The sequence below is a fragment of the Suricata suricatta genome, chromosome 12 (assembly GCF_006229205.1).
Source record: "Suricata suricatta isolate VVHF042 chromosome 12, meerkat_22Aug2017_6uvM2_HiC, whole genome shotgun sequence".
NCBI classification, from domain to species: Eukaryota; Metazoa; Chordata; class Mammalia; order Carnivora; family Herpestidae; genus Suricata; species Suricata suricatta.
The window spans coordinates 86,395,324-86,422,255 of NC_043711.1; the positions used below are offsets into that span (position 1 = coordinate 86,395,324).

Consider the following 26,932-nt stretch of genomic DNA (forward strand, 5'->3'; position numbering starts at 1 on the left):
CTCCTACCTCCGCTTGTGGGGAAAATTGAGTACCCTGCCCTATTTCTCCCTGCTTCTGACTTCTCTTCTCATGTCACACACACTTCCTGGGGACGTTCACCCCATCCTGGCCTCTGCAGAAACTCCCACACCTGCCTTGCCAGCCTGGCCGTGCCACGGACTTGGGGCCTCATGTGCCCAGTTCTCCGCAGGATGGTCCGGGCGGATGTTCCCGCCAAACCCTGGGCTCAGTATTATCTCCGTTGGAGCTGGTTTTCCTACAAATGAGGTCCTCCTCAGGGATCCCCTTTAAGTAATGATGCCATTGCTCTCCCAGGTCCCGACAGTGTGGGCTGTGTCCCCAGACACCATCCAGGGCTTCCTCTGGAAGTGCGGACAGGCGCACCCAGGTTTCGGAGAGGCCGGTCCACAGCCCATAGGAGCCGAGACTTCTGTGGGCTGCCCAAGCACCCAGGCAAGTGCCCTGTCTTGGGGGCCGCCCAGCTGCTGTGTTGGCAGCGAGATGGCAGTTCTTTAATTAGACCAAGCAGGGCTTTCTCGGACGGGGGTGGGAGGAGGTGCGTGGGTCTATTGGGGGAAACTAGGTCACCTGAAAACCGGCAGTCAAGAGGGAGGTGTCCCGGAGTCCCAGCTCTAGGGAACCCAGAGGGGCGAGGCCGGAGGGGCTGGCAGGGAGAGCAGAGTCAGAGGAAATTGTGCTCTGGCCCTTTTTACTGGCCCTTGGGAGGCATTGTTCTCCCCTTGCTCCAGGGGGCTGGGCAGTTGCCCTTAATTCTGTTCTCCGGAGCTCTCCGCCCTAGCTGGGGAGGGCACTGCAGTGAGAGCCTGCTGTGTGCCCGGGGCGATACCATCCATTCAGCAGTTAGGGACTATACCTGTCTTTTGCCCTGCTGTACCCCTAGCCTTCAGGACAGTCCCGGCACGTGAGAGATACCCAAGAAACATTTGTCAGGTGAAATAATGAGTTCATGTGAATACTTCTTATATAAAATTGTCATTGACGATCAATAGCCAGGTCGATTTCCCAAACGCCAATCACAATTTTTTCCAACGTTGAATACCATCCTTATTTCATATCTTTGGCTACCAGCTTGCTAGTTTTCTGCTGAAGTAGATTTACTTAAAAAGGAGATTTTATTTTATATCACCACCATAAACAAACAGTAACTGTGAAAACAAATCCACAGAAAACAAAACAATGTTTTTTTGCATTCTATCCCTACATCTAGGAGCGTGAGGCTCGCCTTCTCTTTGTTTACAAGGGAGATTGACAGGGTTATAATGATGTTGAAGGTCTATTAGTACCCAACCGACTGCTTTCTTCTGGAGAGAATCTGATTAAAAAAGAAGCGAAGAAGACAAGTTGCTCTTTCTCTGAGTCCGTATTATGTTAATTTTTGTCCCATACTTTTGAAAATTTCCTTGGAGTGGATTCTCTTTCCACACTTAGGGAAACACTTGGCTGAGATGATGGCTGGGAGTTCTTAGCAAAGGATTAAGTGCTTGAATTAAGAGGATAAGTGATTGGTATGCTTCTCATCCTTAGTCTTGGCAGGTTTTTGGTACCTCTCAGTAGGTGATCAGTTAACACTCAATATTGCAAAACGGAGTCACTGTGTACAGAATGTTAGGGCCGAAAGCAATCTTGTGGCGATCTGACGAAAGGGGAAACTTCTCCAGTCAATGATGGAGACTCTGGCGCCTTCTGAGCCCACACGCGCCTTGTTGAACTGTTTGCTGGCCTGCTTTGGGGGACAGGGACGCAGCACTGCTCCCCTGCGCCTCGGTCCTGTTCTGCCCTCTCTTTCCTTTCTTTCTGCATAGTTGGAGACTGCTGTCTCATTCCGCCAAAGACGGGGCTTGCGAATGCAGATGACCATGGGAGCTGGCAAAGTGATGCCGATTAGTGAAGGAGGTCAGGTGGAGTGGCGGGGGGTGGGTAGTGTGCCCACCTGAACGGGACAGCCCTCCTCCGGATCTGCAGAGTGTTGCCCTATGAGCCCTTGTGGCCGGGTGCGGAGATGGTCTCAGGAAACCTGAGGTCCGATTTGGGACATTAAAGCTTCAAACTGTAAACGGTAGCAACACGTTACAGTGTGATAAAACATGGTGAGGTCCAACACCCAGCCAGCCAGCCAGCCAGCCATGATGTGGAGCAGGGGCCTTCCTGGTGAGGTCTGGCCCCTCGCCACAAATTGCTCCCTGCTACCCCTTCTGTTCTTTTTGGGTTGAGCAGCCCCGCTCTCCTCAAGCCGTTTCTGCAGATTCCTAGAATTTGCATGGATGGATGGGATGGTGGTCAGCCCCTCTACGTGCCCTTAAACATTGCCAAGCCCCCTCTCAGCCTGTGTCTGTCCTTGTCATATGGCAAACTCCTCCTCCTCATTCTTTTTTTTTTTTTAATTTTAATGTTTACTTAAACAGAGTGTGAGCAGAGGAGGGGCACAGAGAGAGGGAGACACAGAATCCAAAGCGGCTCCAGGCTCTGAGCTGTTGGCACAGAGACCAATGCGGGGCTCGAACTCACAAACCTCGAGTTCATAACCAGAGCCGAAGTCGGTCGCTTAACTGACTGAGCCACCCAGGCGCCCTGTCCTTTTCCTCCTCCTCATTTTAAATGGTTATCCCCTGCTCTGCAGAGCCTTCCTCACAATCCCAGGCGGACTGGCTTTTCCATTTCCTATCTAGGATGTGATGCTAGATGAATTACTTAATCTCTCAGTGCCTCAATTTGCTTATCTGTGAAATGGGGATGATGATACTACTACCTCATTAGATTGCCAGGGGGATTGAAAGCATTTGTAGATACCCTGGTAGACAGACAGAAGACAGGCAGACTGGGGTTTCCTAGAGGGTGGAGCTGGGCTGTGGTCCACCCCGAAACAGGGCTTGTCACAGAGCAGGAATGTTTGGTCACCTAAGGAAGTGGGGAGACGTGAACATGTGCTCCACTGGCTCTGGCCGTCGTGATGATTATGATGGGCTTGTGAATACAGCTCTTCTGAACTCCTCACTTTTGAAAAAGGCAACCCCAAACATCTATCTAAATGGCTAAAATACAAAAACAGCGATGACACCAAATGCTGGCGGAGAAACTGGATCGCTCATACATTGCTGGGGGGGGGGGAAGAAAATTGGTACCGTCGCTCTGGAAAAGTTTGACAGTTTATTTTTAAATAAAATTAATCCTGTCATTACTACACGGGCCAACAGCCCTACTCTGGGGCATTTGCTCCAACGAAGTGGAAACTTGTATTCACACGAAGCTTGCACATGGGTGTGATAGCCCCAAGCTGGAAACAGCCCAGATGTTCTTGGGTGAGTGGTTAAGCACACTGTGGTGCATCCGCACAATGGGATCTTACTCAGCAATAAGGAGGAATGACTTACGGATACATGCAGCAGCTTGGATGAACCTCACGGGAAGGATGCTGAGTGAAAAAGTCAGTCCCAAAAGGTTACCTGCTGTCTGGCTCTATTTATATAACATTTTCCAAGTGACAGAGTTCTAGAGATGGGGACCAGGTTAGTGATTGCCAAGGGCAAGGACGGGAGTGCTTTGAGAGGGCCGGGGTTAGGGATCTTTGGGTGAAGGAATTGTTCGTACCTTGACCGTGGTGGTGGACACACAAACCTACACGTATGATGAAATTGTGTAAAACTAAACACATGCACACAAACGAGTACATGTAAAACCAGGGAATTTTTTAAAGTTTATTTATTTTGAGAGAGACAGAGAAAGCACAAACGGGGGGAGGGGCAGAGAGAGTGAGAGAGAGAGAATCCTAAGACTCGGGCTTGAACTCATGAAACCGTGAGCTCAGGACCTGAGCAGAAATCAAGAGTAGGATGCTTAACCGACTGAGCCACCCAGGTGCCCCAAACCAGGGAATTCTAAATAGATTGATAGCTTGCATCAATGTCAGGTTCCTGGTTGTGATCTTGTACCACGAGAGTTTTGCAGGATGCTATCATTGGGATAAACTAGGTAAATGCTGCATATTATTTGCTACAACTACACGTACACCTACAATATCTCAAAATAAAAATTTTAATAGATTAATTTAAAAAGCATTGCATGATGGGTGCCTGGATGTCACTAAGCATCTAACTTTGGCTCAGGTCATGATCTCACAGTTGCTGAGTTCGAGCCCCACATCAGGTGAGCATGAGCCCCACTTGGGGTGGGCTTGCACCCCACTTCTGCTGAGCTCCAGCCCCGATTCAGGTAAAAACACGAGCCCCAGGCGAGCCACCCTTTCTCTTTCTCTCACCCCCCCTCACTCGCACCCTCACTCTCTCTAAATAAATAAAATTTAATTAAAAAAAGCATTGCACCGTATTCAAACCAAACCAAAACAAAAAACTACCAAAGGCTGCAGGCCTGCTGGTTTTTTTCTTTTTTTTTTTTTTTGCTGAGCCTCGCCTGCAGCTTCTGTTTACATGTGAATCAGGTTTACTCCACCCTGAGGGCTTTTACCCTCTGAGCTTGGCCAAGCCAGCCCCTTCCCCATTTGCTTGTCTACCCTCCAGTCTGGGAGCTGGGAGAGACCCAAAGAATAATCTGAACCCATCTGAGCTCCCAAGGGTCCAGGCTAAGGCTGAAGCCCCATCTTTAGCCTCCAGAGGATGGGCAGCCTGGGAGTGGAACAGGGAACGCAGAAGATCAGCAATCACTTCTTGAAGGCCAAGGCCATCCTGACCCCTTGGGACCAGCAGGCATTACCACATTAGGCAAAGGCAGACCGGTGCCAGTCTTTCTCTGCTGCCCAGCACCCCGTGATTATCCGCCAGCCTTGCTGTGGGTTCCCAGCTGGGCTGCATTTGCATGTCTCTGCTCTCCTCTTCCTCCAAGCTGTTTCTCTCTGCTGTTGGGTGTAGACTCTTCTGGTCAGCTCTTTTTATTCCTCTCGACTCTGGGAGGTGGACACAACATTATAAAGTTCGGAGAACAGGCTTAAAGAGGTGTGGGTGACTGTGCCAAGGCCCTTTCCCTGCGTGTGTGAGAAACCATAGGGTCTGTGCTGAATGAGCTACAGGGACCAGTTGGAATCAGACTGAAACTGTCGCCTTCATGTTGTCCAGGGATCTATGAGAGCAAAGAGGTGTGATTTGCTTATTAAAAAATTTTTTGTTTATTTATTCTGAGAGCACAAGTGCCCAAGTGGGGGAGGGGCAGAGAGCAAGGGAGAGAGAGAATTCCAAGCAGGCTCCCAGCTGTTAGTTGGAGCCCAATGTGGGGCTCAAACCCACACACCGTGAGATCACGACCTGAGCTGAAACCAAGAGTTGAGGCATAACCGACTGAGCCACCCAGGCGCCCCGCAAATGATGTGATTAAAAAATAATTTTAAGGTCATCCAAAGAAGAAAAGTTGAACTAAGATTTTCTAGGCCCATGTAGTTAGGCAATTACCGAACTTTTTGGTCCTAGGACCCCTTTATGCTCTTAAAAGTAAGGCTCTCCAAGAGATTTTTTTTGTGTGGATTATATCTGTCTGTACTTACCATACTATAAATTAATACCAAAAAATGTAAAATATGGTATTAATTCCTTTAAAAATAACAATAACCCCCTTAATATGTTACAATATAATAACCTCCTATGAAATAACAATGCAGCCCCCCAAAAGTAGCAATTATGTGGCAGGATGGAGTAATTACATAGCTAAGGTTAAGTATCAAATCAATGCTTTGTGCCTTAGACTTGCGCAATGTTATAGGCCAATTATATCTCAATTTTAAACAAATGAATGAAAGAGAAAAAGCAAGTGTTTTGGGCCCCGGGGTGAGTGACACCCTCTGATCGGCGTTTTGAGCCTGACCTTCTGTGTCTCTCTCCCGCACAGGCCCCCACCATGAGGCCCCAGCCCCGCAGGAGCCCCCGCGCTCCCCTCGCGCCCAGCGCTCCGCGCTAGCGCCCGGCCGCCCGCCGGGGTGTGGGGAGGCGCCAAGGCCATGGCCAGCCACGTGGACCTGCTGACGGAGTTGCAGCTGTTGGAGAAGGTGCCCACGCTGGAGCGGCTGCGCGCCGCCCAGAAGCGCCGGGCCCAGCAGCTGAAGAAGTGGGCGCAGTACGAGCAGGACCTGCAGCACCGCAAGCGCAAGCACGAGCGGAAGCGCAGCGCGGGCGGCAGGCGGAAGAAGGTGTCCTTCGAGGCCAGTGTGGCCTTGCTGGAGGCCTCCCTGAGGAACGATGCTGAGGAAGGTAGGCCCCTCTGCTCTCATCCACCTCTCCCCACCCTCCCCCCCGCTGGGTGCCTCCTCCTCCAGGCTGGCCTTCTGGGCTGCGCAGCGGAGGGGTGCGGCCTGGTCCGGCCCTCACCCAGGTTTGGGTAGCCCCACACGCACGCACACGCGAACAAGGGAGCTTACCCTGCCGGGCTCTGAATTATCTTGGATTTTTTTTTTTTTTTGAAACAAGAATGCTAGCCTTTGGCTAATGAATGCCATACTAATTTCCCTTCCCTCCTGTGAATGTTTACCGACAGCCCCCGTGCGCATCATTATTCCGGATGTGGCGAAACAATTGGATCCGGCCTTGCTCCCCCAAGAGCGCAGTACTCAGAGGCTCTTGCGCTTCTTGAGCCCCGGCTTGGGCGCCCCCCCACGGTACAGGGCGCCCCCTGTGTGCTGTTGAGTTTGGGCCGGCCTTGGCTGCAGACCCGGGTGGGTGCAGAGTGGTGGTTAATAGCACGGGTCAGAAGTTAGACTGCCCTCACTTCCGAAGCTGGCTTTGTCTGTCATTCCCGGGGTGACTCTGGCCGGTAGGCGAGTCGCTTCGCCTCCCTATCCCTTAGTTTCCACCTCTGTAAAATGGGCATAAATCCGCGTATCCACCTCAAGGGCCTGCTGTGAGCATGAAATTAGGTAATACCCCTGAGTTCCTGGGCGTGCATGGCCCCTCATTAGCATATTTTATTTTATTATGTTATGACTATAGTTTATTTCATATTTATATAATGAATATGTTTAAATTTGTATATACATAACATTTGCCTAGCATAACATTTATATATATGTAATAATGTGTCTACATAGAGTGTCCATAAGTCTGCAAACAGACAAATATGTACAATGTTGTCTAGGACACTTTCACTCTATAAAGCGAATGAATTAAATGAACACGAACACATATATTCACACACTCATGGAATCCGTTTCCAGATGTTATGGATACCCTTTGCTTATTACATTTTACTTAATTATGTTATTATATGTCCCTCGATACAGATATCACAATACCCTGAAGGCAGGTGTAAAAAACACCCATTTTAAGATAGGGAAACTGAGACCCAGAGAGGTTCAGAGCCTTGACCAAGGTGGCAGAGCTGAGACCAGAAACCACAGGATGCAAGCTGCTGTCTCTGGTCTTGTGGCCTCGGGGGTTTGTTTCCTGTTTGATGAATGATTGGAGGACCCATGATTTAACCAAAGCCCTTTTCTCTCAACGTGCCCTGCCTGGGGGGTCCTTGTGTAGCTGAGGTTTGTGTAGGTGTCCTGTGCTCCCCTCAGGGGCCCCCAGTCCCCTCCTTCTGTACAGGAGTCCTTTCTGGCTGTCCCTGGAGAGGCCTCGCCATGCTTCCTGGGTCCCTCTGGCCTCCTGCCTCTGCACACCCTCCAGACACGTGGATGACACTTTCTGCACTAGAGGGTGTTGGGTTTTTTGCACATCGCTCCTAGGGTTCTAGCACCTTCTGAGAAGCACAGTCCCACTTCTGCCCCGGCTGCAGTGTTCTGGGAACGTAGCAGAAGCATTCCCGGAACCACTCAGCTGGAAACAGCATAGCTGAGAGCCTGGGGTGAGCAGCTCCAGAGAGAGAGAGAGAGAGACAGACAGACAGACAGACAGACTTGGGGCTCAGGGGACTAGCCCTGCGAGGCTCCTTCCCCCACGAGATTTGCTGGGAGATGTGGCAGGACCCATTCCGCTCAGTGGGCGGCACATCAGTGATGTCTAATTTTTGTCGTGGGCGGCGGTTCATCAGCTTTTCTCTTGCCACTCATCTTTTCCTCCCTCCTTCCCTGACAAAGCCCCAGTCCCCTCCCTGGAGGGACTCTGTGAGCTGGCTGTCAGCTGCTCCAGCACATCGGCGCCTCCCTGGCCCCAGCTGGGCCCCACACCCTGACAGACTCCCACGCGTGCTGGTGAGAAGGCGCCCTGGGCTGGGGGCCAGGACCGCAGGCCCCGTTGGCCTTGCGTGTGATCTTGAGCGGCTGTTTCACCTCCCTGGGTCTAGTTTCTGGATCTGCAAAATGGAGTTTTGAATTTTGTCAAAGGGGGTGTGGCCAGAATCAGACAAGATGCTGAATGTGACAGCTCTCTGAGAAGTGACGCTGAACACGTCACCAGTGTGGTGAGCATTTTAAAATGCTTTTCCTCTGGTTTTTTTTTTTACCACACTTTTTTAAGAACCCAGATATCCACAAACACAGTCTTCTTTTAAAACTCATCACAGAGGCATACAGAACAGAGGGCCCCTCCCTCCACCCCTCCTTTCTTTCTGTTACGTTGATGTGCTTCCTTCCAGGCGTTTTTCATATTTGCCTGTGTATTTGTAGACTTGGAGAAATAGAGAGGCTAGTTGGGGGTTTTGTTTTTGTTTTCAATGCTTATTTACTTTTGAGAGAAAGAGAGACAGAGTACGAATGGGGGAGGGGCAGAGAGCGAGGGAGACACAGATTCCGAAGCAGGCTCCAGGCTCTGAGCTGTCAGCACAGAGCCCCATGCGGGGCTCGAACGCATGAACCTCGAGATTGTGACCTGAGCCGAAGTCAGATGCATTACCAACTGAGTCACGCAGGCACCCGTTTATGTTTTGTTTTTATGCAAGTGATGACAGGCTGGATGCGTTACTCAGCATTTTTTTTTCACCCAACAACGTGTCTTAGAGGTGTTTTCATGCCAGTACCCTGGAATCATCGATCTGTATTCTTCTTTTTAACTGCTGTGTAGTCGTCCGAGGTCAGGATTCACCAGAAGTTTTGAACTGGTTCCTTATCCATAGGTGCGGAGGCTTCTTCTGTAGTTTTGCTTTTGCCCAAGTGGATGTTTTGTGCACACAGACAGATGTTTACCAGGGACAGATGTGGGAAAATGGAAGAGTTGGAGGCAAGGATATGTGTATTCAATTTGAATGAGCGAAGCGCTGGCCCCCAGGGTCCTCCAAGGGTCGGGAAGAACCAGTGAACTGTGCACTGTGGCGGCTGTGGGGTGGGCGGGGCTGTCCCCGGGGTCCTCAGGCAGCTGGCTTTGGGCAGGGGTGGGACGCTTCCATCCGTCAGCAGGCAGTCCTGCCGGCTAGGCTCAGTCCCCTGGCAGCATGACAGAGCGATGGTTTCTGCGTGCTGGTGGAGCTGGTGCTCTGGAGGCTGCAGGGGTGTCAGCTCGCAGCGCGATGGGAACGGGGGTGGCAGCTCCCCCGCTCCCTTGAGCTCACAGCAGTGGCTGAGTCAACCTCCTCCACCTGCCGGGGCAATGTGAATCGACCCAGAGAGAGGCAGCGCTGGGGAGGGACTCCCTGTATTTCTTTCCCTGGCTCTGCATTGCCTTCGGGCTAACGTCCGGGCACCAGGGACCCTCCTTGGCTTTGGACCTGCCTGAACCCCACACTCATGTGCCCGCTGCCCAGCCTCAGTCTGTGCTCCAGCCATCTCCAGCTTCGCTTCCTCCCATACATATGCCTTGTGTTCTCTTACCTCCCCGCCTTTGTATATGCAGTTGCCTCTGTCTGGAACATTCTTTCCTCTGACTCCTGTAACCCTAGGGGTTGGGTTTTGAGTGGACTTCTTGGTGGCTGTCTGTGAGCCTTCTCTGCACCCTCCGCATTGCCAGTTAAAGCAGTACTGAATACACAGCTGGCGTTTACCGAGAGGCTGCACAGCGTCCTGGCGAGGGGCAGGCTCTCCAGAGAGAATTCTCCAGGATTCAAATCCCAGCTCTGCCAGGACCTGCCTTTGCAACCTCCGGAAGCTTCCTAAACTTATTGGGGCCTCAGTTTCCCCATCTGTGAAAATGAAGATGATCTAATACACCTGCCTCAGAAGGTTGTTCTGGGGTTGGGGCACTGGGGTGGCCCCGTCGGTTGAGCATCCAACTTTGGCTCAGGTCATGATCTCACGTTTTGTGAGTTCAAGCCCCGTGTCGGGCTGTGTGCTGACAGCTCAGAGCCTGGAGCCTGCTGTGCTTTCTGTGTCTTCCTCTCTCTCTGCCCCTCCCCTGTCTGTGCTCTGTCTCTCAAAAATAAATGAAAATGTTAAAAAAAAAAGAAAGTTGTTCTGGGGTTAAATCGGCTTTACAGATGCTTGAGTGGTATGCCAAGGAGTAGATAAGTGCTATAAATTGTTGCAATTCTGCATTATGTAAGGTCTACACTTACATAATCCATTACTAGTATATACCCTGATTGTTATCATTACTATTATTTATTGAGTGCTTACTTTGTATCAGACATTATCTCAGTTAATCCTCACAACAGCCCTCTGAGGTAGAGAGCCAAATCCCATTTTTTAAAAACAGCTCTATTGAATTTTAATTTACATATCACAGAACTTGCCCATTTTAAAGTACACGATTCAATGATTTTCAGTACATTTACAGAGTTACGCACCCATCACCACGACCAGATTTTTGAACATTCTATAACCCCAAAAAGAAACTCTGCGCCCCATTTGTGGTCACTCCTGGTTCCCACCCTTGGCCCCAGTCCTAGGCGGCCACTAATCTGTTGTCTGCCTCTGTATCTTTGCCTTTTCTGGAATGTTCCACGTACATGGACTCACCCAATATGAGATCTTTTGTGATTGGCTTGTTTCATTTAGAGTAATGTGTTCAGGGTGCGTTCAGGTCATGGCATGTATTTTTTTCTTTTATTGCCCTATAGTATCCCATCGTTTGGATACGCTGCATTCTGTTTTTCTGTTCACCGGCTGAGGACATTTGGATTGCTTCCATCTTGAGTTATGATGAATAATGCTGCTAAGAACATTTGTGTGCAAGTCTTTGTGCGGATATGTGTTTTTATTTCTCTTGGGTGGTTACCCGGGAATGGAATTGCTGGGTCATATGGCAACTTTCTGTTTAATGGTTAGGAAACTGCTAACTTGTGTTCCAAGATGGTCGCGCCATTTTGCATTCTCAAGCCTCATTTTACAGATGAGGACATCGAAGCTCTGAGGGGCTATGTCACTTGCCAAAGATCTCATAGGTTTTCAGCGTCAGACCTGGGACTCAAACGCAGACCTGGTGTCTCTGAAGCCTGTACTTTTAGCACAGTGGTCCTGGCATCTCCTGCTTTGGATTTTCCCGAGGAAAAGAGACAGCCCCTTCCCTGTAGTTCTGTCTCTCCTGGGGACTTAAGGCCCTGCTGCTTCTGCTGGTCTCTTGGGCCCTTTGGATTGGAGGGGGCTCTGGACAAGCTCTTCACCCCTGGCTGTCACTTCTTCCATGACCAAACAAGTGAGCCTCTCTTGAAACCACCGGACATTTGTTAAGTTGTCAGGGCTTCTGTTCTTCTCTCCCAAAGTGCAGGATTTTCTTTATGGAAACTCTGTTCACATTCCCAAAAAAGTTTGAGTGATTTTTCTATAGCCTAATTTTAACTCTTCAACTGTTATTTTCATGGTAAAGGTTTTCAAACTTCTTTTTTTTTTAAGCAGTGGAAACTTTTTATGTGAAGTTATGCAGAAACTCAGTATGTAAAATGAGTGAAAGAGCTAGGCTGGCTGAAGTTGTGCGGGGAGGGGGGCAGGTGCTGTGGCTACTGGACCCTCATCCGCCGCTGCCCGCCAGACCTCTCGCCGGCACGCAAGGGCACTGGCGGGCACCTGGGCTCTGCAAGCTGTGCCTAAACGGTCGGCTCGTCCAAAGGAAATGCACATCTGACTTTCACTTTTGATGACTTTGAAAAGGGAAGTTTCTTTTCTCTTAATTATAAAAATTATTCATCCTTGCTGGAGGAAATTGTTAAAGTACAGAAAAAAGAAACATTAAGAAAATAAAATCATCACCCCCATGGTTTGTTTTCAGTATTCAGTAGTCTCCCTTGATCTGTGTCCCGTGGGGGGCACTTGTGGGGAGAAGCACTGGGTGTTATATGGAAACCAATCTGACAAACTATTAAAAAAAAAAAAAAAGAAGAAGAGAAAATCAAGATGCCCAAAACAGCAACAACTATCAATAATATTTTGGTACTTTTCTATTACTCAGGGCCCTGATAGGAAAGAAATGGTGCCCTCACATGGGGTAATTTGAGAAAAGTTTAATAAAGGGTCAATTTCCAAAAAGCTTAAGGCAATAGTTCCCCAACTTTTTAGTCTCAGGGCCCCTTTATATTACTAAAAAGTGAGAACTCTAAAGAGCTTTTGTTTTAATGGGTTCTGTATCGATATTTACCACTAGAAATGAAAGCTGAGTAATTAAAATAAACATGTACTCATTAAGACATAAACACCAATCCATTATCTGTTGTACTAGTTATCTATTGCTCAAAATTTAGCAGCTTAAGACAATAAACACTTAGTGTCTCACACAGTTTCTGTGGATCAAGAATCTGAGGGCACCTTAGCTGGGTGATCTCTCATAAGGTTGCAGGCACCCCAAGGCTTAATGGACCACGAATGTCCACCTCCAAGATGGCGCCCTTTCACGGCTTTTGGCAGGAGGCCTCAGGTTCTCGCCATATAACCCTCCTTGCAGGGCTGCTTGAGTGTCTTCTGAACATGGCAGCTGGCTTTCTTCAGAGTGGGTGATCCAAGAGAGCAAGGGAGAAACCACAAGGCCTTTTATGATCTAGACTTTTAAGTTGTGTATCATCACTTCCGCCATATTGTGTTCATTAGAAATGGTTGACTAAATCATTCAAAGGTAGGGGGATTAGGCTTCGCCTCTTGAAAGGAGCAGAATTTGTGGACATGTCCCAAAGCTGCCACATGTGTGAACATAAATATTTTTATAAAAAATACTGATTTTTTTTCAAAACAAAAAAAGGTAGGGCAGCCTTGTTTTATACTCTTGCAAAACTTTGTAAAGTCTGGCTTAAAAGAAGGTAGCTGAATTTTTAAAAATCTGCTTCTGCTTCACTGTGTTGTGATATATTATTTTGGTTAAAGTAAATGAAAATCTTACTTCACACAGATATGTCATTGGAAAAGGGAGGAAATATTTTAATTGCCTTCTCAGATAATTGTGGATATTCTTAATACTCAACTGAACTCAACAGGTGGTAGCTTCTTATTTTATTTTATTTTATTTTATTAGTTTATTTTTATTTGAGAGAATGATCAAGAGCAAGCAGAGGAGGGACAGAGAGGGGAAGACAGAATCTCAAGCAGGCTCTGCATGGGCAGCACAGAGCCTGATGTGGGGCTTGAACTCATGAATTGTGAGATCATGAACCTGAGCTGAAGTCGAGAGTCAGAGGCTTAACCAACTGTCCCACCTAGGCATCCCAACAGATGGTAGTTTCTTGAAAATTAATCTCAATGTGGAATCTGAAATCATATGAAGTTTTAACTTTTCTTACTTTGTTACATTAAAATCCATTGCTGGTTTTGCATTTTGAATGGGTCTTTAACCCATACCTATTTTAAAAAATGTATTATCTGTTAGAAAATATTAGTTTACTTTTTTGGGGAATATTACACCCAAAGTACAAGCAACAAAAGGGAAAAATAAACAGGTGAGGCTATATCAAACCCCAAACCTTACCCACAGCAAAATAAATGGTCAACAAAAGAAGAAACAAATTATGGAATGGGAGAAAATATTTGCAAACTATGTGTCAGGGAGTTATATGCAACATATATAAGGAACTCATACAACTCAATAGCAAACAGCCCCAATGACCCAATTAAAAATGGTCAGAGAACCTGAATAGACATTTTCCCAAAGAAGACAGGCAGATGACCAACAGCAACATGAAAAGATGCTCAGCAACATGGAAGATCAAAGCCACAATGAGACATCACTTCATTTAAGACACAGAAGAACTGTAATGACTTTGTGCCCATAGTAATAGCAAAGGAGATGGAGCAAAGAACCAAACCAAGAGAAAACTCTGGGACACCTCAGATGCTACATTCTGAGCCAAGCAGAGAATGGACGAGACCAATAGTCCTCTGTCCGGTGGGAGACGGCAAGGATGGTGTGGCATCTCAGAAGCCGAGGGAAGGAGTTGCTTTTCGAGGAAAGGTCTGTCAGCTGAGTCAGCTGTTGCTTAGAGGTCGACCATTTTATATTGTCTTCATACAGTCTTTGCAAAAGAGATTTTTAACAACGACCTCATACTCCCTTGTCTTTTGTACCAAAATTTATGTAACCATTTCCTATGATTGGATTTTCGGGTTGTTTCTAGTTTTTGCTACTATAACCTATGCCATAGTGATTATCATTGTTTTGATTATTTACTTTGGGTAGATTCGAGGGTCATAGATTTGTGATAGAAGCATCTGTAGGGCTTTGGTTTAATTGTGTATTGGGCCCATTTTCCCTCCCCCCTGCCTGTGTGCCAGGCTTGCCTCCCCTCTGCCTTGCTCATTGACACTGCTTGATACCACAGATTCAATATAGAGAAAAGAGTCCTGTTGTCTTAATTTATATAGAACTGAAAAATTTAAAGATTTTAAAAACATGCTTATTTATTTTTGAGAGAGAGAGAGAGAGAATGGGCAGGGGAGGGGCAGAGAGAGAGGGAAACACAGGCTCTGAGCTATCAACATAGAGCCTGATGTGGGGTTCGAACTCATGAACCATTAGATCATGACCTGAGCCAAGCCACCCAGGCACCCAAGAAGTTTAAGGTTGAATACCTGTCCATAGGCTTATGGGGCATCCATTTCTTATTTCTCTGAGTTGTCTATTTTTGTGTGTGTCCATTTTTTCTACTAGTATGTTTCTTTTACTTATTGATTTCAATGACTGGGTAATGTTTGTGGGTGAGAGAGGAGAGAAAGGGAGGAGAGACAGCATGAGGGAGGATGTCAACCCTGTGTTGTCATGTGTGGTGCACATACTTTCTCAGCATGTGTGTGTGTGTGTGTGTGTGTGTGTGTGTGTGTGTGTGCTTTAACATTTGTTTATAGATCGTTTTTATGTAGTTAAATCTAATGATACTTGCTTTTTTCCTTCACTATTTTGTTCTTTGCTTTTATCCTTTTAAAGCAGGGGTGACAAAACTATGGCTTGAATGCCACCATCTGTTTTTGTAAATAAAGTTTTATTGGAACACAGCCACACCCAGTCATGTACATATTGTCTATGGCCGCTTTCACATGACAATGACAGAGATAGGTGGTTGCAACAGAAATCAGAGGACCTGTAAAGATGAAAAGGTGCCCTTGACAAAACATTTGCTGACTCTTGCTGTAAAGTGTTACCTCATCCACTGATGTATATTAACCTACATGCTCTTCTAGATTTTTGTGGCCTTATGAAAATAAATTAGACACATAATTCTTTTGGAACTCATTTTGGCATAAAGTAGTAAACGAAAATCTGGCTCTCTCCATTTTGTCTCTGAGGCATTATCAATTGTCCGGCTTCCTTCCCTCCCCTGTGAGTATGTGATGCTACGCTTGTACTCTGAGCCTCATCGGTGAAGAAGGGTGACTTTCCAAGCTGTTTATTGTGTTCTAGCAATCAGATTCTGTGCCAGTTACACACTGTTTTGATCCTAGCTTTCTAGTGTGGCTTAATATATGAGAGAACAAGTCCTTCCTCAAATTGCTTTTCTTTTGCAAAATGTTCTTGGTTATTTTCAGCTGTGCACGTAACATTTATGAACTTTTGGTCAGACTTTCCCTCTAAGAGCTCAAAAAAAAGAACTGATTAATAGTATAAATGGGTAGAGAGTTTCGGTTCCACAAGACGCAGAGTTCTGGAGATGGATGGTGGTGGTGGTTGTACAACACTATGAATATATTTAATACCGCTGAGCTGGACACTTAAAAATGATTAAGATGGCAGATTTTATGTGAATTTTACCACGACAAAAAATGAAAAACATTAAAAAACAAAAACCACCCCCCAAAATTTAGCCAGGGATTGGAGGGAGGGGCAAAGGGGGGAGTTATTTGATGGGTACAGAGCTTCAGCAGGGGAAGATGGAAAAAGTTGTAGGATGGACGGTGGTGTTGGGTGCACAGTAATGTGAGTGTGATTGTGGCCACTGACCTGTACACTCAAAAGTGGCCAATATGGTGAGTTGTAGCTTCTGTATATTTTACTACAATTGAAAAAAATTTGGGCCCGACTGATTTCCTTGTCATGAGTTTTTTTCTAAGCAGGAAAATGTCACCTGTCTCTACTTGGCAAGTATTCTTTTTTTTTTAATATTTTTTTTTAACATTTATTTTCGAGAAAGACAGAGCATGACCAGGAGAGGGGCAAAGAGAGAGGGAAACAAAGAATCCGAAGCAGGCTCCAGGTTCTGAGCTGTCAACACAGAGCCCGACGCAGGGCTCACACTCACGAGCTGTGATATCATGACCTGAGCCGAAGTCAGCTGCTTAACCGACTGAGCCACCCAGGCGCCCCTGAGCAAATATTCCTTTATGTCCTTTAGAGAAACTACAGGGTTTTTTTGTTTTTTGTTACAATATATGTCCTGCTTATTTCTTGAAGGCTTTATGTTTTTATAAATTAATTTTGTGGAAAGCCATTTTACTGTCTCATTTTTTTCCCAGTAGGTTCCTTTAGGACTTATTTGCAGATGATAAGATTATCTCTTCATTCTGGTGTTTCACCAAGGCTTTCATGCCCATAACCTCTGCTCCCAGCCCTTCTCTCTAGGCCAACAACATCCTGTTCCTTTTACAGACTTTTATAAGATGTGACTTTGAGACTTGTGACCATGCTCTCTGTCTGTAGCTTTCCCAAAGCCTGATCCTGCACGCCCTCAGGTGAATGGAACTGTCAGTTTCCTCATTCTGGTTGAGTGTGTCTGTTAGTATGGCCCAAATTTCCATTGGCCTTTTGGTCAACTGTCAACTCATATGGTGTTTATAAGAAACTAAACCCCCCAAGTAGGCATCCCATTAGTGAAGTTTCATCTTCCCCATCCTGTTCTTATGCAAGCGATTTTTATTTTCATTTTTAAAAAGTTTATTTTATTTATAATTTTGAGACAGAGAGCACGAGTGGGGGGAAAGATATATATATGTAGAGAGAGAGAATCCCAAGCAAGTTCTGCACCTCAGCACAGAGCCTGATGAGGGGCTCAATCCCATGAACTGCGAGATCATAACCTGAGCCAAATTCAAGAGCCAGACGCTTAACCAACTGAGCCACCCAGGCATCCCACAGGGTTTTTTTTTTTTTTAAACTATCTGTTTAAGTATATTTTTCATATAGGAAAGGATAAAACTGGCTCCACTTTCATAAGTTGTGTGCGCCTGTATAACTAGTACTTACTCTGAGAAACAGAACATCATTGGCACCCAGAAGCCTTGTTGGACACACAGGTGATTTTTAACACTGAAGTCGAGACTCTGAATTTATCTTGTTGAATTTTGAGCCCATTATCCATCTGCTCAAATAATTTGGACTTTGAATTATATAGTAAAACTTCTGTGCTGCCAGTGACAGGAAATCCAACTCAAATTAACTTAAACACATGTGGCAATAGGGGGGCACCTAAAAGTATCTCCGAGTAGATCACTGTCAGCAACTCCAAGTGTGTATTCTGTCCTTACAGTAACCTCATTAGGAATAATGTCTCTTTCCAATTAATAGTCTCCCAGGTTCAGCATTCCCAGAATTGAACCTCATTGGCTAAGATCCCTACCTTGGAGCCAATCACAGGGGCTAGGGTAAGGATGCAATGCTGTGATTGGTTTGATCTAAGCCATGTGCCCACCCCTGAAGTCAGCTCCTCCCAAAACACAGGGCCTGACACTTGGAGCTATGTTGTACCTGCCGCAGGGAAAATTGGGAGGCTGTGACCAGCAGGAGGGAAGATGGATGACGGGTAGGCCATCATGAAATATGTCCACCTTAGATGAAATATTCACCAGCAGTGTCCATTCCATGCCATTCACAGTCAAATCAGCAATTGCCTTCTACCCCAGAGTTGCTCAATAGAACTTTTTCTGATGATGAAAATGCTCTGTCCCTTATGGTAGCTGCTAGTCACATGTGGTTCTTAAGCACTTAGAATGTAACTAGGAGCCTAAGTAACTGAAGTTTTGATTTTATTTAATTTAAAATCATTTTAGTAGTCACCTGTGGCTAGGCTAGAGGCTACTGTATCAAACAACACAGTCCTGGACCCTACCTAAATCCCTGATAAAAATGTTGAGCAGGCTACCACCAAAGACAGAGCCTGGGACACAACCAAAGACCTCCTCCATATTTATGTGTCCGAGTCAATCATTACCCATTAGGGATAGTTGTTTAATTGAAATGAATTGAACTATACTGTTTCTGTAGTTGGTATGTGGGAACAATAACCAGAGTCTCTACCATAAAAAACAAAAAACAAAAAAGGAGCCTTCTTGTCCTGTGTAAACTTGGAAGAAGTTTTCTCTCTGAGGATTAAGTTATAACAAAACATGCAATGGATCAGGGTAGAATTTCATGCACAGACATTCATGGAACACAGTCCAGACATCTCCAGACTGCCATCAGAGGTTCAGTAGTGAGCAGGACACTGGCTCAGGCTGTAATGGAGCTCAGAGTCTAGCAAAGTCAGTATTTGAAGAGTGGATCATGTTAGAGAGTCTTGTCAAGAACAGATGCCTAGATAAAGGAGGCTAGGTGATCGCCTGTGAGCAAGGCCATCTAAATACTGTCCAGGGGAGAGGGCAATGTGACCAACAACTTCTGAAGATCACCACCCCTCAGTAAGGCATTCTGATTATGACAACAGAGACTTGACACAATGGCGTTAAGCCTGATGATCTCCTACTTTCTTGTAGCCCTCTGATTATAACTTGGTTTCGCAGCCAGGTCTGCCTCCAGGCACAGAATGAGTCAACCATGCTTAAGTGAATTTCTGGCCTGCAAGACCATTCCTTTTCTCAAGTGAGACTGCATTGTGGTTTTATTCAGCATCCTCCTATGCTCAGATTGTCGGAGGCCACTCTTGGGCGAAGAAACCACTTGTGGTAGGTCAGTCACCAAGCTGATGCCAACCCTGGGGCACTGGGCCACTTGGCACGCTCCTGGAACCTTCTCAGACCCCAAACACCGTGACACCCAAGAGTATTTCACCTTGGCATTGATAAGGAGCTATGTGAGAGGCTGTAGGCTGCTCACTGGAGTCTAGACACACCCTATCTTTAACATTTCTCTGTCCAAACTGACCCTGTTGAGGAGACAGAGGAGGTATTTGGGGCACGGTTTATTCTTGCTTGGCTTCTCAGAACCACTGTTGTCTTTATAATGGAGTGAGAACGTGGTCAGTATATCTGTCAGAGGAACTCAGAGTCTCTTTACATAAATAAGTCCTAAGCCTTCCTACAATAATCACCAGAGCCAAAGTCATCCAGTACCCACGTGGAGGAAGGCTGGGGTTTTAACAAGTAGAACGTGCTTGTGCCAACAAGCAGAGCTGATCCCACTGCCCCTCCTCTGTCCGCCATGTTTGGTGGGGACAGTTGGGTCCAGAGCAGAGTTGAAATCTAAGTGAAAAGGTAGGAAAGTTGCCACCTTGGGGAGTGGAACATGGTACCTTCATCGTTGACATACGAAAAGCTACATGAAGCCCAGTCTTGATGGAGAAGTTGGTGTTCCCAGTCCTTCAAGAGAAACCCAAGGACACGGGCTTTTTGGCTGAAGGATCCCCGATTCCCCGGGGATCACAGAGGCAGCGGTGGCCGCTCTCCAGGTGAGTCATCAGCAGGAACTCTGCTGCATCGCTGCCTATTGTTACATAACCAACCGCCCTGAAACACTCAGTGGCTTGAAACAACTTACTTCTCAATGATGCTTTGGATTGACTGGATGCTTCTGCGGGTCTCACCTGGGCTCAGTATGAGGTTGCGGTGGTTTGCTGGGGCGGCCAGTGTCTGCGGGGCAGCTGGGATTCTCTCTCCGTGCGTCTTCCATGCATTATTTCCTCCAGCTTAGCGGCGGGTTCAGGGTTCCAGGAGGCAAGTGCCAGTGCGCAGGCTTGTGTCTGGCCTTTGCCTACCTCATGTTTGCTAATGTCTCATTGGCCAAAGCAAGTCACATGGCCAAGCTCAGAGTCAGTGTGGGAGGAGTCTATCCATGTGCGTGGGTACTGAAAGGCTTGATTCACTGGGGCTGCTGTTGTTACGATCGACCACACATTCTAGACTTTGCTTTGCTCTAGACCAGAATTCTGGTGCCCCCGTGTAGTAACCCTGGGCCTATTGTTTTGGTCAAATGCTGTGATTGGTTGTTGATACACTGCAATGTCAGGAATGTACCCTGTGAACCAATCACCATGGAACCCTAGACCCTGAGTTGAGCACACCACGTATGTGATTTGCATTGACTCTCAAACCATGTGGCTGTCAGAATTCAGCACTGAGGAATGGTTCTGTTTATTTAATTTGATTGCTTATTAACTACATAGCTATGACAATGATTTATGTGATTTCATAATATTATGTTGAACCCTCAGTAATTGGGGTTAAAGTCTGGATCGATGTTGAAACAGAAGCAGGGACAGAAAAATAATCATCAGCCAGATGGAGCGAGTTATTAGTTCACAGATGCAGCGTGCTCAAGTGATAGAATCTTTAAAAACATGGATGGTGTAGGGAGAACCAAATCAAAGAGGGCTTTTGGTGGAAAGGTAGGGAAGCTTTGCAGAGAGGTAATGGGCCTTGGGAGTTAGATAAAACTAAGTTTTAATCTCCATTTTGTGGCCTTGGGTGAATGCCTTGATCTCTTTGCGCTTGGATTTCTCATCTGTAGAGAGAATAGTGACTGTGGGGATAGCAGTTGTGAAGACTCACAGACATACAGTCTAGACAGTAGATATAGCCAGTTAGTTATTGCTGTTATCTACTGCTAGCCTTGGTTATGATGGGCCAGAGGCAAGGTTAACATCTTTTCTGTTTTCTTTCTGACCCTTCTTCCAGTCACCCCACTGCCCTAAGTACCCCATTTCCTCTACCTCTACTTACTCACTGCTAGCCTCCCATTAGTCATTCATAGAAGAGTATTCTGATTGTAGTCATTCACACTTTAGTGTGAAAATCAAGCCATTTTACGGCAATTTTTGTCACAAGCCAGTGGGAAATGAAAAGTTTGGGCCACCCCACATGATGTGACACTTAAAGGATGCTTGGATCAGAGGGTTCTTTCAAACTCCCTAGAGTGGAAGCGCCTGCCCCCTGGAGAGCTTCTGTCTGGACTGTTGACTGAGACTAGAGAGCTCTAGGTGCCTGGGATCTCCCGATTTCCGTGTGTCACCTTGTAAGGCAGCCACAAGTACCTGTGCTGTTCGGCTTGGGCCATTTGAATGTTCAAAACCCATCTATAATTATAAAATCTCTTTAGAGGGACCCTAATTAGCTTCTATAAATGGCTTTCTCTAACCTTTTGGAATTGATACGATCCCTTCCCTTGTCATTAAAAAAAAGAATACCCTAGATTATTTTGCAAAACTTCTCCCGGGATCCTTGGCACCTAACGTTTTGTCAAAGAGACATGGTGGCCAACCTTCCTGTGGATGGGCAAGCTTTCTACATAGTCATTCCTTCCGGCTCATGACTTTCTTCTTCATTTGCTGCCCACGGATGCTGAAAATAACTTGTTTTCTGGCAAGTTTGGGATGAGATTCCTTCTGATTTAATCAGATCCATAATGAAGCTCTCCCATCTTTTAGGAGAGAGCATCTCAACCTGCAGGAAGGGTATGGGCAGGGCCCTGGTGAGGGGGAGGAACCTCTGGGCTCGCCATCCCATCTGGAACCAGGAGAACTGCTACAGGGCCATGCTACCCAACCTGCCAGGGTCCCTCCCCCCGCCCCAGGTCACTGGGACTCCCGGCTCTGCTTGGCGGCGTTCCATGCCCTGCACCATGTGCGCTTTGCCGTTCCACTCTCAGGAACCCAGACCAAAGGCCTCAAAGATAATAAGCAGGAAGCGTTCTGTCTCTAAACATCAGCTTCTTGGTCCAGGAAGACATAATTTCCTGCAGAGATATGTATATATAGGCCAGGACAGATTTGTCCTGACTAAAGCCAAGATTCCCTTGCTTGTTCCAAACTGATGTTAACTCTAGATAATGCAAAGACGAGGGAGAAGCTGGGGAGTGGCTATGAGTGTAGGGTAGCTGGGCGATGAGTGATCATCTGAGTGGGTGATGTAGCGTTGGATAGTGAAGGAACAGCTAAGGTAATGGGAAAGTAACTGGAGAGAGGGAGCAGCTGGGCAATGAGGGACTAGCTGGTGAGAGGGAGTAGCTGGGCAATGAGAGGCTAGCTGGTGAGAGAGGGAATAGCTGGACAATGAGGGACTAGCTAGAGAGAGAGGGAGTAGCTGGGCAATGAGGGACTAGCTGGAGGGGGGAGTAGCTGGGCAATGAGGGACTAGCTGGAGAGAAAGGAAGTAGCTGGGCAATGAGGGACTAACTGGAGAGAGAAGAAGAGAGAGAAGCTGGGCAATGAAGGACTAGCTGGAGAGAGAGGGAGTAGCTGGACAATGAGGAACTAGCTGGAGAGAGAAGGAGTAGCTGGGCCGTCAAGGACTAGTTGGAATGGAAAAGTAACTGGATAATGACGGTAAGAACAAGGTGGGAATTCCTGCCGTGGGACCGTAGAAGAGTCCCAGACCTGGAGCAGGGGCATTCTGCCCTGCTCTAGGCACCTCCATTTTGCCACTTTCTTAGGTCTTCCTGGTGAGAAACAAACTGAGTGTGTGTCAGTTACCTCGAACCCAGGCTCTATAAACTAGTAGGGTGAAGCTCTCCAGGATTCAGACTGGTGTGACAGTGGTGTGTAGGTATAGTGTGGCTAGGTACATGTCTTCCCTTTGGGGAGGGGCTCTCTCTTCTCTCAGCCTCTCAAACGCTGGGTGAAACCACCTGCCAGAAGTCTCAGCAGAGCCCAGCTCTGAACCCCCACTGCCCCTCAGCACCTTCATCATTCTCTCTACCAGTTTCCATTGGCCACTGAAGTGTCAGGCACTGTGGTATGTTTTCACATGCATCATCTCATTTTCCTTTTGACAACACCATAAAATAACTATGACTGATAGCCCCATTTTACAGGTGGATAAACTGAGGCTTGGCAAAGTCTAGTTACTTGCTTAGGTAAGCAGCAGAGCGAGCACTGTCTACGCTAAAAGCCTTATGCTACAGTCATGGAGTCATGAGTAGGGGAGGGGCAGAGAGAGAGGGAGACACAGAATCAGAAGCAGGCTCCCAGGCTCTGAGCTGTCAGCACAGATCCCGATGCGGGGCTCGAACCAATGACCTGATCTGAAGTCGGACGCTTAACTGACTGAGCCACCCAGGCACTCCTCTTCCCCTTCACTCCTTAAGAGGACTTAGGAAGGTCTGGTCCAGAAGTCAGGGCTCACTGAGCCCTCCTGAGTGAGGAGCCTGAGACACAAGCCAAGTGCCTGGGGGCCCCACCTGTGGGTGGGTGCAGCTGCCGGTTAGCTGTGTTCCAAAGCCATTCCCAACGAGGTCTGTTGGATAAAGTTGCAATTTAGAGCCCGTCTTCCCCAGGGTGTACCCACCACTGGCAATCAGACCTCGTTTGCATTTAGACATTTATAGTCCATGGTGAATTTCCATCATCTGCACAGGCTGAGCCATAGGTCTAGAAAACTGGGCTTGGGGAGTTGTCCTTCCTCCTCTCTTCCAGCCTTTGCCGCATGTAGTGGGACAGATGCCGTGTCAAGGGTCGTGCCCAGCTGATGTTTTCAGACATTTCTTGACACCAGGTGCTTGCAAAACATTATAGCAACACCTTCAGGCTTCAGGAAGTCATTTTAATTCAAAAAAAAATTTACATTTGGGTCCCGAAAGAGCCTGACTGTCCTTATTTCATGAAAGCAGTGCAATCTCGTTGTCATATGTGACGTGATGCCTTATTTAATAAGCTGCCTGTTCCAAGCTAAGCCATTCACTCCAGAGGCTCTTGGTTGGTGAAATTGTTTTTCACTAAGAGAAGCTGAAGGTTAAGCTCTAATTAATGGAGGGGGTTGGATTTTATACAGATAGATCCATAAGGAGGTTTGAGGACATGTCAAATACACCATCTTTGTCTCTGCAGCTGAAAATATATTCATAAAGCCCACACAACGCTGTAGGTTTCTTAAAACTCCATTTTTGGCAAGTATATTCTGGTCTTGGTGTGCTCTGGCTAATAAACAGCTTCTGACTCATGGCACTCAGGGACTGATGATTGCGTTGACCCAGGTGTCTCTCAGGGCATAGCTCTTGGGAGCCAAAACCCCCCGAGTCTTTCCTGGGTGGCCATGGCCTGGGGACGTCAGCCAGGCACTAGGACTCTGTCTTAGTCAGCTAGGGCTGTCAGAGCAAAATACCATGGACCAGGTGGCTTAAACAATGAAAATGTCTTTTCTTATATTTCTGGAGGCTGGAAGTCCAAGATCAAGGTGGCAGCATAATCAGTTTCTGGTGAGACTCATCCTCCTGGTTTAGAGATGGACGCCTTCTCACTGTGTCCTCATATGGCAGAGAGAGAACCTCCAGGGCCACTTATGAGGCAACTGATCCCATCACAAAGGCTCCAGCCTCATGACCTCAACTAAACCCAGTTCTCTCCCAAAGGCAGCATCTCCAAATGCCATCGCATCAGGAGTTAGGGCTTCAACATATAAATTTGAGAAGAACACAGTTCAGTCCGTAGCAGATACTTTGTGCTGTCAGGCCAGAGGGTCAGCTGCTTGCATGTTACTTGGTGGGGGGGAGGGTTCCTCGTAATTGGGAGAAGCTGGCAGGGAGTCTCCAAGGGGGACACAGAGGCAGCCTGAGGCTAGGAGGTTAGTCCCAAGGGCTGATTACGCTGAAGGGAAGTCCCCAGATTCTGGCCGACTCAGAGTGTATCATTTTTGGAGGAGGATCCTGGTCTGAGAAAACTTGCAGGTGGAGAGGAAAAGACAGGGAGGCAGAGGGAAAGATCAAACCTGATTTGCTGCGTAAATAAATGGACCTGCCAGCTGACAGCCTGTTTGGACCATAAGATTTGGGCTATGATTCAGGGCTGCGAAGCCACGCAGAGGGCAGTGAGCCCACTGATCAATTCCCTGAAGTTACCCAGCAAGGTGTGAGGAAGTAGGGATGTGGAGGGGAGCTAGAGTACCAGAGAGGGGTTCTGATCTCTATTGCCACATAAAAAAAATACCAAAACTTAGTGGTTTATTTTATTTATTCTTATATTTATTTTATTTTTGAGAGAGAGGGGAGAGAGAGAAAATGCAAGCGGGGGAGGGACAGAGAGAGAGGGAGACACAGCTGTTAGCCCAGAGCCTCACGTGGGGCTCGTTCTCACGAACTTTGAGAGATGATGACCTGAGCCAATGCTGGGTGCTTAACCGACTGAGCCGCCAGGGCCCCCCCACAACCAGTGGTTTGAAACAACCACCATTTTATCATCCCATGTCAGGAACTCAGATCGAGCGCAGGAGGGAAATGTCATCTCTGCCATGACCTTAGCTAGGATGACTGACGTAGTGGCCGCTGGGGCCTCTTGGAGCTGACGAGGCATCTCTGTCTCTCTCCACGTGGTCTGAGGGCTTCTCCACGTGGCCTGTCCAGCGTGGTGGCCTTGGTATAGTCAGACCTCTTACGTGGTAGCCCAGGGCTCCTGGAGCACGTGTTCTAGGATCCAGGAAGTCAAAGCTGCCTCTGTCTTGAGGTCTGGAATAGTTACAAAGCCCACCCAGATTTAAGGAGAAGGGATGAAGACCCCACATTTTGGTGGCAGGGGTTTGATGCACACCATTTGTGGCCATCTTTAGTCTGCAACCAGGTGCTAATTGCTGTGACATTTTGAAGTTTATGTCTTGCTCACGTAACCATCCAAAATGATGGGAGGGGGGCGGTATCATGGGTTACCGGGGGCTGGAGTTGCTTAGGGAATGAGGAATGACTACTGATGGGCCTAGGGTTTCTTGTTGGGGGTTCTGGAATGTTCTAAAATGGATGGTGGCAACGGTCATCCCGCTCTAGAAGGCCCTCCTTGGGTAACTGTCATCCGTGCTGTGACCTGTATCAGGATCCTTCGGCCTTAAGGCTCTGCCCTCCGGAGCCACACCACCCAGTAGAAGTATAATGCAAGCCACATGCATCGTGCTAACCATGGTAGTGGCCACATTCAAAAAGGTGAAGATAAACAGGTGAAATTAATTTTAATAAATTATGAATAGATTTAATGATATATTTTCTTTAACCCAGTATATCTGAAATAGTATTTCAACATGCAATCAATATAAAAACTTGTTAGTGAGATATCTTATGTTCGTGTTTTTAAAAAATTTTTTAATGTTTTTATTTATTTTTGGTGGAGAGAGCGAGATAGAGAGAGTGTGCACACACAAGTGGGGGAGGGGCAGAGCAGAGGGAGACACAGGATCCGAAGCAGGCTTGGAGCTGTCAGCACAGAACCCGACGCGGTGCTCGAACTCATGAACCGTGAGACTATGACCTGAGCCAAAGTCAGATGCTTAACCGATGGAGCCACCCAGGAGCCCCCAGATCCCATCCATTCAGGCCAGGAATGGAGAGCGTGTGGGGGTGACAAGGCAGGGTTCTTCCGACGCCATTCCATTCACCAGAACCCGGAGTGTGGTCTGCCTTTACAGGGGCGATGGGGGCAGATCCTCTAGCCGTGTGCTCATGAAGAGAAGGAAACAGAGTTTGGGGAACACACAGCAGGTTCTCTGCTAGCAGTAAACAATTTTGGAGCACCTACTATGTGCAGGTGGGTCTGGTCAGTATGCTTTGCTTAGGGCTGGAGTAGGTGGAGGGAACTTTGCTTTATATA

At 47.2% G+C, this 26,932-nt stretch overlaps 1 protein-coding gene and 1 long non-coding RNA gene across 2 annotated transcripts in view; one reads left to right on the forward strand and one right to left on the reverse strand.

The window, feature by feature from the left end:
* Window positions 1-26,932, forward strand: part of PPP1R16B (protein phosphatase 1 regulatory subunit 16B) — a 96,953-nt gene that overhangs the window by 19,557 nt on the left and 50,464 nt on the right. The window contains exon 2 of the mRNA XM_029916246.1: window positions 5,849-6,207. Coding sequence (XP_029772106.1) covers window positions 5,958-6,207 — 250 coding nt within the window. The 5' untranslated portion in view covers window positions 5,849-5,957. The remainder of the gene's footprint in view (window positions 1-5,848; window positions 6,208-26,932) is intronic.
* Window positions 12,464-20,262, reverse strand: LOC115273258. The gene is made up of 2 exons (XR_003900761.1): window positions 19,915-20,262; window positions 12,464-12,734 (listed from the first exon to the last, which is right to left on the reverse strand). It is a non-coding gene; the product is annotated as an uncharacterized LOC115273258 (long non-coding RNA).